General features: G+C 45.1%; 1 protein-coding gene across 2 annotated transcripts in view; it reads right to left on the bottom strand.

The window, feature by feature from the left end:
- The window catches only part of Pde8a (phosphodiesterase 8A), a 122,376-nt gene that overhangs the window by 17,799 nt on the left and 90,541 nt on the right, over positions 1-14,036 (bottom strand). For both annotated transcript variants that reach the window (XR_010047975.1, XM_003475479.5), the window contains exons 9-12: positions 12,090-12,178; positions 10,223-10,274; positions 10,095-10,137; positions 5,207-5,284 (exon numbers count right to left, since the gene is read on the bottom strand). Coding sequence is in view for 1 of the 2 variants with exons in the window: in XM_003475479.5 (XP_003475527.3) it covers positions 5,207-5,284; positions 10,095-10,137; positions 10,223-10,274; positions 12,090-12,178 (262 nt within the window). In the remaining variant the exon portion in view is untranslated. The remainder of the gene's footprint in view (positions 1-5,206; positions 5,285-10,094; positions 10,138-10,222; positions 10,275-12,089; positions 12,179-14,036) is intronic.

The raw sequence follows: 14,036 nt of genomic DNA, 5'->3' as shown, positions 1-14,036 counted from the left end.
ACTGTACATATTTTAAAACATGTTATATAGGATAAATATATACAAGTTGTATTTTTCAACTAAAATACATACATGGAAAATTTTATTTTTAAAATAATTGCAAAAAAATCATACTGTAGGGCTGGGGATTTAGCTCAGTGGCATAAGCGCCTGCCTTGCAAGCGCGTGGTCGTGACTTAGATCCCTGGTACCAGTGGAAAAAAAAAACAAAATCATACTGTAAGCTCAACAAGGCAAAAAAAAGAAACAATAGGTATAAAGCTTGTCATGGTTATGCATACAGATAGTCCCAAAGAATCTACCAATGCTTTCCTAATAGCTGAATTTACCAAGGGTGGGTACAAGCTCAAAAGTCACTATTTCTATATAACACAACAAACAATTGGAAGTTAAAATAAATATCATTGTAATAGCATAAAAATATATCACTATATAAGAATAAGTCCCAGATATGGTGGCACATGCCTATAATCTCAGGATCTCTATGAGTTCAAAGACAGTTTGCGCTACATATGCATTCAAGGCCAGCCTGCACTACATAGCAAAATTCTGTCTCAATCAATTGATCAATCTAATATAAGATTTGTAAGATTTCTACAATGAAAATGTAGAACACTGCTGAGAGAAAACAGAAAGACCTAAATAAATGGAGATATAGCATCTTCAAAGCTCAACAAGCTCAGTATTAAGATTTTTATAATCTGAAAACTGATCTATAGATAGAAGGAATGACTCCCTTCCAAAAAAGAAAAATCCCAGGAGGATGTGTGACTAAGCTGGTTCTAAATGCTATATGGAAATCCAAAAAGACCTGAAATAGTCAAGAACTGAAGAACAAGCATACACTGCCAGATAGCAAGACATACTACAAGGTCACCGTGAGCCTAGACAAGCAGAAGGGTGGAGCAGAACAGTCCAGGAACAGACTGCAGGCTCCCAGGCACCTAGCTAAAACTACACTGCTCTGCAAAAACACTTTCTCTATATGGCAATGCCTCCTTTGGATTTACAAGGGAATAGGAGAGGGAATTCGCCTTTGATCTCTACTGACCCTCAATGATATAAAAGTTAATTTGAAATGGGAGCATGAATATTTTATAGATTGTTTATCAGTACAAGCTTGCATTACACAATGATTTCACTCCTTGCGTGGACACAACACATCTCCACTCTTTCCTCTTCCTCCCCTCCCCTTCTAGCTCTTGAACTTTCTTTTTCCCCCTTTGTAAGACAGGCTTTCACTATTCAATTCAGGCTGGCCTTGAACTCACTTTGTAGCCCAGACTAGTCTTGAGCTCTCAATGATCCTGCTGCTTCAGCCTCCGGAGTGCTGGGATTACAGGGCTGCACAGAAATTACACGTGAGCTTCTCATTTGAAGCATGCTCTACTTTTTGTATCTTTATTTTGCTCTCTATTTACATTTTGTGTTTCTCATACAGGAGGGACCATGCAGTATTTAAGCTTGTGTGTCTGATTTATTTCACTTAATGTTATGGTGTCAGGACCATTTGTCTTCCTAAAATGATTCCAGCTTATCCTTCCTTATGACAAAGCAGCGCTCCATTATGTACAGCACCATGTTTTCTTTATCCATTTGCTGCTTCCAAGATTTAGCTACTATGAACTGTGCTGCTATAAACATTAGGTGTGCAAGGATTCCTGTAATATGATCCTTTGGGGAAAATACCTACAGAATACCTGGGTCAATGGAATCTCTAGTTCTACTTTTTTTTTGTACTGTGAATCTGACTCAGGACCTTGTGCTTGTCAGGCAGGCGGCTTGTACCGCTGAGTCATATCCCTGGCCCTAGTTTTAGTTTTTTGAGGAATCTCTACACTGATTTCCATAGTGGTTGTCCTAGTTTACATTCCCACCAACAATGTAGAAGAGTTCCTTTTTCTCCATATCCTCACCAGCCAGTATTTGTTATTAATAGATTTCATATGGTAGCCATTCTTTCTGGGGTAAGACAGTAATTCAGTACATTTTGATTTGCATTTCCCTGATAGGCATTTTTTCATTTATTGGCCATTTGTACTTCTCAGAAGGTCTAGTTTGGTTGCCCATTTTTCATTGGGTCTTTTATTTGGAGGTCTAATTTTATTTTGGAGTTCTTTATATATTCTTGATGTTAGTCTAGACGCAGAATGCCTGTCAAAAATATTTGCCCACTCTATAGTTTTTCTTCCTGTTAGCTGTTTCCTTTGTTTTGCAGAAGTTTTTTAATATGATATGATTCCATTTGTTGATTCTTGATATTATTTCTTGTGCCACGGAGTTCTGTTCAGAAAGTCCTTGTCTATGCCAATGTCTTAAAGGCTTTTAACTATTTCATCTTCCAGCAGACTAAGTATTTCTGTTTTAATATTTAGATCTCTTGTACATTTTGGTAACAGTTTGCTGCATGGTGAAATATATGGTGGAGCATCCATTTTAAATGCAAAATAAAACTTTAGAAGAAAATGTATAAAGAATGATTACATTGAGATATTAATAAATAAATGGATGCAACTTGAAACCATACTTATAAGTGAAATAAATCAAACTCACATGTATAAATACCTTATAGTCTCCCTAGTGTAAGAGATGGTAAGAGTACATAAAAGTTTATGGTAATCATGATTCCCCATTACATTGCTTTGAAGCCTTATAATGCTTCCATTCATTAGTCAGAATGGTTTTATCCTGGGTTGTTTGGTTTTAGTATCTGTGATAGTATGAACAACTATTTTGAAGAAAACAAGACATTATAATAGCCAGTGTTGATTTAATATCATCTTGTTTTGAAGTCCTACCATACTTTTGTTCTTCTGTTTCTACTGGTTTCTATCATGTTGTATCTTGTTGGATCTTATTATGTGTGGTAGTATAAACAAATTTTTATGGACAATGAGATAATACAGTAACCACTGTTCGTTTTCTGTTATTTGGTTCTGAATGCCCTGTAATACTTTCATTCTCTTTAATGGTTTTATATTATTTTATTACGTATGACACTATTGTGTATGAAGTTATGCTCAACTATTTCAAGGAAAGAGACATTATGGTACCTACTGTTTTATCGGGTTGTCTTGTGGTGAAATACTATGTTGCTTAAATTGTTTTGTTCTGATCTGCTTTGTTATATCCTTTATCTTAATCTCTTTAAAATAAAAAAAAATTATTAAAAAAAAAAAGAAAATATAGACGAATACCTTCATGACCTTGGGATGGAGAGAGTTTGAGGCCAGCCTGAACTACAGAATGAAACCCAGTCTCAAAAAAAAAAAAAAAAAACCATATATATATAGCTATCCAATAGATAGCCAATATCTAGATATCTAGAATATGTTAAAAAAAAAACCCTTAAAAACAGGAAAAAGCACCAAATTCTAAAAGTAGTCAAAAGTCTTAACAGAACCTCACAAATGAAGACATGTCAAAAGGCAGCGAGCATATGTAAAGGTGCTCAATCTCATTAGTTATAAAGAAAATTAAAACTGAAATCACTATAATGGCTAAAATTTTAAATGCCAGTATTTCCATAGTTTAGTGACAGTCACACAGCATGACCCTCACTAAACTGTCTGCCTTGTACTCCTGGGTGGGAGATGTACACCCATGTTCACCAAAACTCATCTGTGTAAACACATGGAGCCTTACTCTGAACAGTCTCAAGTGGAAGCCACACAAATGCCCATCAATAAGTGGACAAGCAGACAAACTATACACTCAGTCGGGACTATCACTGAGCAATATTAACAAAGGGATGCACTACAGATATGCCTAGCAATATCAGTGAATCTAAAACACCAACACGAGTGAAAGAAGCCAGGCGTGGTAGTGCATGCCTGTAACTCCAGCCCTAGGGAGACTGAGGCAGGAGAAATGCTGTGACTTGGAGGCCACCCTGGACTACACAGTGAGACCGTTGTCTCATAAACCAAGGGGAAAAAGTAGTAAAAGATGTCTAATACATGAGTGCATATAGAATGACTCCAATTGCACAACGCACAGTAAGTAAATCATGGTTTGTCTTGTGTGGTAAAAGGATGTGTGTGTGTACATGTGTGCACTCTGTGTCTGCTGTGGGAGGGAGCAGTTACAGGAGTATAGAATTATCAAAATGTATTGAATCGAATATTTGATAGCTAAATTTTACTGTGTATAACTCAATTTTTGTAAGTTATTTTTTAAAACACAACAGAAAAAAGTTTAAAATACCGAAAGGTATATAGGAATCCAAGGAGTTAGTGGAAGCTGCAGTGGGGTAACTTCAGGGTAAAAGCAGCTTCACTCCATTCCACACTGCCCTGAGCCATGGATTGTGGAAACATAAGGATGACCACCCCAAGCGAGAGGACCTGGCAGCAGACACTAAGGCACGCCTACCCTGTCCCAGCACCGTGGGCCCATGTCACCCTCATGTGGTCTTCTGGGCAGCACAGTTAGCCCTATTAAGTAGACATGACAACAGGAGACACATGCCCACAAAGAGGAGACGACACCTGGACGAGCCAAGGCTGTTCTGCTGAACCGCGGCCCTGCTGACACCCCCACTCTCCAGCAGCAGCCCAGTTCTTGCCATGCAGCGCACCATCTGAGCCTTCCCCATACATGCCAGGGACATCAGGCAGATGTGACCTGGCTAAGACTGCCTTAAAAAGTTTAGCTTCCCACTGAGCCATGACACCAGCTCTGCATCCTTCCTATGCATCCATCTTTGGACCAGAGAGTGCTCAAAGCAGGCAGCATTATCTGCCTCTGCACCCTCTAGAGACAGTTTTGATTACATTAAAAACTAGGTTCCTTATACCATAAACCTACATTATCTTTTACAATTATGTTTCCAGTAAACAAATATTTGCTTAATGAGTGTCTCACAGTTCCCAAATTGAGCTCACCCCTTCTCAAAAGCTGCAGCTTCCACAGCAAACTGCAAGCCACAATGCAGTGTATCTTTCAAAATTTCAAGTGCGCTTCTGGGATACTGTGTGTAGACTGATGACCCCTGCTGCTCATTTTAGAAAGTCAATACGGATGACAGGGGTCATAAATATCTCTTCTTTTTCCTTATTTCTGGCTTCAGGAGAGGGCCCACGGGGCTCTTGGGTCTCTCCCCTCCCCAGAACGGGAAATGTGACCAGAGAGAAACTGGAGGGCAAGACAGTCCTGTGTTCAGCCCGGCCACTAGCCCTTCTCTTCTCTGGTCCTGGTCACTCACCTTCATTTGCTTTTGAGGAAACAGATCTGACATCCAATGAGCCTTTCCTTCTGTCTTTATGCTTGCCTGTCTGAATATCTGTGTAAACAAACAGAGATATTAAAGACATACTGATAAAGGAAACCAAACAAAGTGGTTTTAAACTCCAAATTTAAGAACTAGAACAAGCAAATTCAGCAGAGCACACAGAAGTGCAGACTGAATGACTCGGTCTGGAGGGGTGACTGTCTCATGGAACAAAATGGTGGAGATTTTAATCCCTCATCCATCTTTGCCCCAAGGGCAAAAAAAAATTTTTTTTTTCTCTATAAAATCCCAGGGAGAACAACTTCCTCTTCTTAGGGTGGTGCGGGAATGCTTTTGGGGTGTGTTTCAGAGACAGCTGAGCCTGCCTCCCCTCTCTCTGCGCAGGTGCTGCTCTCCTAGGCTTCCTGCCCCTCTCTGGGCACAGCTGGGTGTCCCCTGTGGTGTGCCTCACGTCCCCATCTCACAGCAGAGGAAATGACACCAACCTGCGGGTAGGTGTGGGGCAGGGTGAACACGCCACTGGCTCTCTCTAGGGTCCCCTGGCAGCCTCACCAGGTGGCCTCCTCTGCCCGAGGACCTGTGTCAAGGTCACATGACCTCCCGAGACCCAGCCAGGCCGGCCTCCCGGACACCCTGGCCTGCAGAACCCACCCTCGCGACCTCCCTCTCCTTGCTATCCCTTCCTCACTTCCTTTGCAGCTTCCTCTTCGTCAGCCCCCACGCCCTCAGTGTTTCCAGGGCCTAGATTCCCTCGTTTTGTCCTTCATCCCCTTTTTCTCAGTCAGCACAACATCCTTCCAAGGCCTCCTTCCTCCCACACCTCTAACTAGTTCGTGTGGCCACCTCACCTCAGTCCTCTTCCATGTCCACACCCCTGTCTATGCAGTGTTGGTCACCTCCAGGGGATAATTTGTGGACCCTGCAAATGGACTCATTTTCCTAAATGAACCTGGTTTTTCCCAAAGCTGCTTTTTAGTCCAGGTCACTGAACAGCACCTATCTTTTTTGCTTCTCTCCCTCAGCTGGCCAGCCAAGTCCATGGATTTGCTCTCCTAGACCCAATGCTAGTCCTTCTCAATGACCTGCATTCTCCTCTCCAGAGAGGAACAGCAGCCCCAGCCATGACCCCTCCACCAATCAGGTCCATCTACAGCCCATCAGCTCCTTTGTCTTTAGGATCTGCTTCCAGCTCTTCAGTGTGCCACTGGCCATCACAAGGACTTTACAAAGAGCCAGTCTCTTATCCTGGCCTCTGCACCTTGTGTGACACCCACTCTCCCCTGCCAGCTTCCTCATCTAGCCACTGATGTCCTATGATCATGCAGGGACCACAGGCCTGAAAACACTGTCCCTTTACAGCCTCCATACCACCCCAGCCATGTGGGGTGACAGCGGACAGTGCACTGTCAGAGATGGTCTTCCCCAGGTGACCAGTACTGTATGTTGCAGGCAGTCAGTGCTCAAGGAACCTAAGTCTGCTTCAGCAAACATCTGCGCCTGCCCAACATCCTCTGGGGTCTCAGACAGAAGAGTAACTTCCTGGCATTTGAGGACAGGTACATCATAGCTGCATAGCAGCCCTCCTCTCTCCTCAGTCTTTTCCCAGTGTGTGCTGTGGCTGCTTTGCCCATTCCTGGAGCAGCCTTGCCATCCACTCCTCCTGCCCCCAATGACTGCCAAACTCAAGATGCTCCCCATGCAGGGCACTGCCTCCCATTCCCATGGAGACGCAGTGTCTCTCCCTTCTCTGAGCTCTGGGCCAGTACTATCCACTCAGCTGCCTGGTGAGATCACTGTGAACTGTACATTGCTCCTGCTGCTCTATTTAGCATTCACTGGGCACCTACCCCATGCCAGCCAAGACTGGTACAAGAGTTTGGATCCTGAGCATTCCCCAAAGGCCCATGTAGTAAAGTAAAGGCTTGGACCCTGGGGTGGTGGAGTCTTAAGGAGGCAGGGCTTGGTGGAAGGAGCAGTGCTGCCCTATCACAACCCTGCCATGTTTCCTGTCCATGGCCAGAAAGAAACAGGGCCAGTCTTCCACGGACTGATGCCTCTAAAATTGTGAGCCATACAAAACTCCTTTTCTGTAGGAGTTAATTATCTCAGGTATTTTGTTAGTGACAGGAAGCTGATGAGCACACTGACATTAGGGATGTGAAGATGAATAATGTGCCGTCCACATGCCCAGGATGGGGAGCAGATTTATGAGGAACAAGGGCAGGGAAGACTCCCTAGTGGTTCTGAGGTGCAGCAGGAGCCCAGAGGAGTGGCAAAGTCCCCTGGGGCTGGTAGCTAAGGTAGAGCTTGTAGTGTGACCACAAGGAAGGAGGAAGAAGCTTATTTAGATGGAGCAGGGTGTGGCAAGAGAGAAGCAAAAAGCAATGCTTACCAAGAATGGGCTGGGCAACAGTGGAAGGAGAGGAAGCAAACTGAGTTTCTACTGAACGTTTTTTTAATGGTACTGTCCCTGCACTGAGCTACATGTCCAGTCTCTTTTCCTTTTTATCTTTTAAAAATTTTCATATTGTTGTTACTATTATTATTATTATTATTTGGTGCTACCCAGGATTACATCACTGAATAACCATATCCTCAGCCCTCTTTAAATTTCAAGATGGGCCTCACTAAGTTGCTGTATTGCCCAGGAAAGGCTTGAACTTGCCATTCTTCTGCTTCAACCACCCAGAGTACCGAGACTATACACATGTGCCACCATGCCCAGCCCCTATGGAAACATCTGAGTGTGAACCCAAGCCAGGCATGAGGGTGCACATCTGTAATCCCAGAACTCGGAGGCTGAGGCAGGATTGTCGTAAGTTTAAGGCCAACCTAAACTACCTAGAGACCCTGTCTCATGAAAGCCAAAATAAATAAATAAATAAATAAAAGTAATTGTGCAGCCCAAGTCTCTCCAGCTCTAGTCTGCACTCCCCCTGGGGTGGCCTCCAGGAATCTGGTCCTCCCTCTGTTCCTGGGCCTGCCATGCTCCTCTCATGTAACTTTGGAGGTTCTGCTTCCCTTTCTACCTGGGCACCAGCTCATCAGTTCCACATCTGGGAAGTTTGCAAAATCATCTGTATTGTTAGTTCTTATCTCTTTGCAGAGCACAGGAACTACTGCCCAGTCAGTGCTCAGCAGAAACCTGTGCTGTGGTGGAGCAAACGGGCAGACAGACATATGGTCCACTCCACTCCACACCCTGTCTCCAGCTCCAAACACCTGCCGACTCCTCCCCAGCTTCACACCATCAGCACATCTCGCTGTCCTCTCAGTTCCTGCTGCTGTCTCCAGCTTATTAACCTTTGCCAGGGTTTTCTCTCCTCCCAACCGCAAGGCTGACCCACTTTCTACGGTACCTGTGATGGGACACATTCTAAGAGCATCTTGGCCGCAGACCTTTCCACTCAGATAGTCTGAGTGTGCTTCCCCGCCTCAGAATCCAAGGACTCCACTGCCTGGAGGCGAACAGCCTCACTTCCTACCCAGCATCTAAGGAGCGCGACTCACCCAACTCCTCTTCCCCACTCCCCTTTCTACCGTGCTACATTTAATACTTGCTCTTTCTAGAACACAGCCTGCACTTTTCCCTCCATTGTGCCTGTTTGGACTGCTGGAATGCTCCTGCTTCCACACTCTTCTTCCCATCCAAATCCACCTCTCTTGTGCGGAGCATCCCCCTTCCTATGAGTCCCACAGCCCCACCAGGCCTTTCTCATCATCCCTGTGTCGCCCCTGAGGCTTCTTGAGAACCGTCCCTGCCTGTGCTTCGGTGCGCTAAAGTGAACCACTGTGGATGCTGGTTCAACACGTCTGCACAGCAGGCAAGCCCCGTACTCCACAGTTCTCTCCTCCGGCTGCAGCCCCTGCAGGGCACCTGCTGGAACACCCCAAGCACAACCTTGGGCAAGTTCCTTGGTCAGGCAGTTTCTTACTTCATCTATTAAATCCCTACCTCCTTGGCTTCCTCCAGGGCCTCAGTTAAATAAACTATATGTAACTTACTATAGTACTTTGTAATAGAAATACACCCAGAATGGCTGGGTGTGGTGGCATACACCTATAACCCCAGTATTCTGAGGCAGGAGGATCTCAAATTTGAATCCAGTCTTGGCAACTTAGTGGCTTAGCAAGGTCTTGTTTCAAAATTTAAAAAGGGGTGGGAATGTAGTTCAGTGTGAAGGCCCTAGGTTCGATCCTCAGTACCTCCCACCCCACACACAACATTCCCAGAATGAACAAGCTGTCCTGGTACAGGGACAGAAGACAACCCTTCCCAGAGGCTCTCACAGATGGTACAGTGCCTGGGAATGTAGGGTGGCACAGGGTGTCTACCGGGCACCTGATGAGAAGCCCTCTGCCATCACCCCATCCCCCTCAGCAGTGAGGGCCAGAGCAGGAAGTGGCTTGCTGGGGCCACAGTTTAGAGGAAATGGGCCAGGGAAATGAATCTTGCAGCAACACAGATGTGGAGTAAGGCACTGTGGAGACAGGAGATGAAGGAGACCTGATGAGCCCAGCTCCTCACATGCTACCTGTGGTGACAGTCCCTGTGAGAGCACTTGGGTGCTTGCCCCTTACAGCACAGATCAGGCTGTAGAGCCACCTGCACTCAACACGTCTGCACAGGAGGCAAGCCCCGTACTCCACAGTTCTCTCCTCGGGGCTGCAGCTCCTGCAGGGCACCTGCTGGAACACCCCAAGCACTTGTTCCTTGACTGCTTGAGTAACTTGGGGTTGCCATAGCACTAGGGGAGTGGGGTCCCACCATGGCACCAGGAGGCTTATTACAGGAAGGATTTGCTTTCAATTTGTTTTCCAAAAGCTTAACAAATGCTAAGAAGGAATAGGGACACCATACCTGTGTGACTGTCAGACTGAACACATTCGGGTATTTTCTCAACCTAAAAATGGACGTTAAAAGCCGTTAGTTCTGATGGCCAGCTAACCTCCCTGGGGTAGCCCCAGCCCGGATACCCTTTTACCTACCTTACTGTTTCCATTGCACACGCGGATAATGGACACATAGTGCCTAATTTTTCTGCAAGTAGAAAACAATGGATTATTTCTTTCTTGATTCTCATTTGATGAACATGGACTTAATTTTTTATTATGAAAAGAGAATCCCTGTTTCACAATACACAAGATGCCTTGAAAAAATTTCTATTTTGGGGGGCCAAGGTCACTAATAAATGCATGAGACTTCATAAACATCCTCTGTTGTCTATGGAGAAAAGAAACTACTTCAGTAAAATACGAAAATCCTTCCCCAGATCACCACAGATAGTAAGTCGTATGTTTTTAAAATTGTACTGCACATGAACCACCCAAGAGCCTTCCGCTCCCTCCTGCTCCTGTCCGTAGCCTTCACGGGATAACTGTTCCCCGTGGCTGTTGAGCAGTCTGCTCAGTCACTCAGGGACACAGCCACAGGCTCTGTGGGGCTGCAGCTCCACTGACGGGGGCTGGCAGGATGTCCAGACAAAATGACAGGGCTGAGCTCACGCGCCGCTGACTCTTCCCATTTATTTATTGTCCCTTCAGCTTTTTTCACTCCCCTCCCTTGATAATCAAAGCCCTCTACACTTATCACAAAGAATTTGGAAAGGACATAAAAGGGCAAAGAAGCAGAACAGAGAGCCCACACAGGCCCGTGGGCCTGAGGCAATCACCAACTGGCAGCGGCGCCTGGTGACGAAGCACGTGAGCAATGCTCTCAGGGTGAAGGCTGCGCCCGGTGCCGCCACACACGGCAGGCAGGCAGCCGCGGGGCCTCCGCCTGAAGCTCTGCAAGCCTCAGCTTCCCCATCCATCAACCGGAGGTGACAACGGTATCACCCTTGCAGCTCCGCAGCTCGGGTGAGAGGAAGCACAGCCAGGGATGGATGGGCAGGGGACTGCACTAATTCCCATTCCGAACCAGCAGCGCCTCACTTCCGCCTGCTCCTTTCCTTTACATGGCTGCAGCAATACATTAGGTCTGACTTTTCACATTCAACGTTATAATCATAACCTTTCTATGTTTTTACCTTATGTGAAAATAAAATTTCACAAAAAATAAGAAAATAGTAGCTAATAGACTGTACCAAAGTAATTACTCAGAGTATAAGTAAGCTTTCTTTTTATAGTCCAGTTTTCTATGCTTGTCACCTTTAATGGTTGTATATTTTACTCTTGAGCGTTTATAATCCATAATTTTCCATTTTCCATGTTAATTCAGTTAGGTTCTGAGACAAATTATCTGAAATTTTTAGGCTGCTGATATATAGTAATTTCCAATCTGTATGCACATGTTTTACATAAGGACTTTTCTGTATTATTTTTATCTAGTTTGATAAGCCTGATGGAAACAGTGCACGGATTATATTAAAAAATTTCAAATATAGAGAGGCTACCAGTCAGTATTCTTACCATGCAGCTTAAAAAACTGACATTCTGGTTTGAAAAGAATACCTCCATCACTTGTGCATTCACATAGTTATTTTATTTTATTTTATTTTTTAAGACAAGGTCTTGCTACACAGTAAAGGCTGGCCTTGAGCTCACTTTGTAGCCCAGGCTGGCCTTGAACTTACAACAATCCTCTTGCCTCAGCCCCAAGTGCTGGGATTACAGGTGTGAGCCACACCATGCCTGGCTTTCCAAGCAGCTTAAAAAAGACTGTTAGAGTCAGACTACAGCGGAGAGAAACTCATCAAGGAAATGCCACCGCAGAAGCCACCCTGCGATGGCACCTGTCTTGTCACAAACCTTTTAAATTCCTGCAAACACTTCTGAAGTTACCTAAGTATTCAAAGCAAAATCTGTAATAACCCAAAACATAATTATTAATTGAAGCATCTGTTCCCCCACTTACCCTCCCTGTCCAATGACAGGTATTATCTTCACATTCTGTTGTATATTATCTCCATTTTTCTTTTTGGCATGGTAAATGCCTTGCCACTCCTAGAAATGGGATTAAACATCATTAATCATACGTTGTGTCTAAAACATAAATTTAAGAACATTTTCAGTTCTGATTCACTTACTACTGCTAAAGCAATTAGGATTCAAAATGATCCCAATCCCAAATCCAACTTCAGGTAACCTGACAATTCTTTCTGAGCCAGGTCTCTCAGTCTAAGTAGTGACATGTTTTGGGGGGTCAAAAATGTATGTGGAAATGTATCCTTCCTGCATACACTTAGGAGGCTGACAGATCCCAGGCCAAGGGACCACAAGCCATGCTGCCAAAGTTCCAGCACCCACCTAAAAGAGTGAGAAGATTTAGCCAATGTCTTGGCTTGGGTAACAGATATTCCTCTAAGTTTCCTGGTAGCCAATGAAAACAAAAAAAATCTTTTCTTAGCAGAAACCATATTTACTTATCATACAGCTATTCACTTACTGTAAATTTTAGTTTCCAAGAATAATGACAGTACTACACCTGCTGATTTAAGATCTGAGCAGAGCCCCAAACCCTGTCACAGGTTCTCCCAGGTGGGTTCTCCACAGCACAGCCACAGGTCGGAGCCTCCCTCTCGTCCCTCCCTCTGCACAGCTGTGCACCATGCTCCATGCTGATGCAGTCCCCCTTGGCGCCTGGTGTCTTCAGAATTAAATCATCCTCATCCAGCTGTCATCCTGTCCCCTGGGCCAGGATGGTGCTTGCACACAGTAAACAAGCAGGGAACACTTGAAGCTTTTGTTCACTGAGTATCCAAGGTCAACTACAGGACCCTGGTCACTGGGCTGAGGCTTCAGAGCTCTGGGCTGAGACAGGGACATGACAAGGTGATTGAATAGGATTGATCATGCAAGACTGTGGAGTGAACTGAGCGGGGTCGGGGGTTCTGGGAGAAGGAGACCAAAGTGGATTCAGCCCCATAATTCCAGGCTGTGTGAAGAAAGCCTGCACAAGGTCACAAAAGGCAGCAAACACACAAAGCCTAGCGGGTAGAGAGCCATCGTGGCTGGTGACAAATGTGAGGGAAGAGATCAAAAGGCAGGCCAAAAAAAAAAAAATCAGTTACTCCAGGAATCTAGGACAAGGCAACTGTGAGGGTGGTCCATGAGCACGCAGAACCTGGGCCTGAAGAGGCACTGGGATTCTGACTGTGGCGAATAAAAAGAAATCACTGCTAGACAACTGAATTTCAGGGGGACAGCAGGATGTTGAATTGGATCTTGGAAGAGGCTGAGACAAAAACCAGGGACCTGTGAGACATCTACATGGTACAGAACAACACCTCCACAACCGAGGAGCTTTCTGAGGGATCACAGTAGGGGACAGGGGCCAGCATCCAGGAAAACCCATGAAGAAACCGAAGGAAGCAGAGTAGGAAAAAAGGACTCCAGGAAGCAAAGAAGGCTAAAGGCCCTGCAGCTGCGCGTCATTACCGTACAGTGGGTATCTGAGCAGCCAACACTTACCTGTACTGAGTACATGTCAGGGGAAGAGAAAGACAAGGGAAAACTTCAAGATCTCCAAAAAGAAGGTAAGGCTTGAGGATGTGAAAAGAGGAGAGATTATGGGTCCTAGAGCCCTGACAGGAGAATCTTGAGGAAAAAGAAAAAGAGTCAGGAGGGGTGTAAACCAGTGTATAAAAGGAAGCACGCAGGGCTGAAAGTCAACGTGTCATTCATTTCTACCCAACAGCCAGCTGAAAATGATGGGTGAGGAGCTAGATATCCAACAGCTAGCACCTGACACTCCAGGGCCTGCAGCCCTGACTGCCAACCACTCTAAGCCTCTATTCTGCCTGCCTGTACCCAGCTCTCCTTGCCTGTTACAGCACCTGTGCCACCAGACCCTGGTCCTCTA

Source organism: Cavia porcellus, unplaced genomic scaffold (genome assembly GCF_034190915.1).
Source record: "Cavia porcellus strain 051 isolate PalLab524CR breed Dunkin Hartley unplaced genomic scaffold, mCavPor4.1 scaffold_6, whole genome shotgun sequence".
In the NCBI taxonomy this organism is placed as follows: domain Eukaryota; kingdom Metazoa; phylum Chordata; class Mammalia; order Rodentia; family Caviidae; genus Cavia; species Cavia porcellus.
The sequence above is the reverse complement of the archived record's forward strand: the minus strand, read 5'-3'. Positions and strand labels throughout refer to the sequence as shown.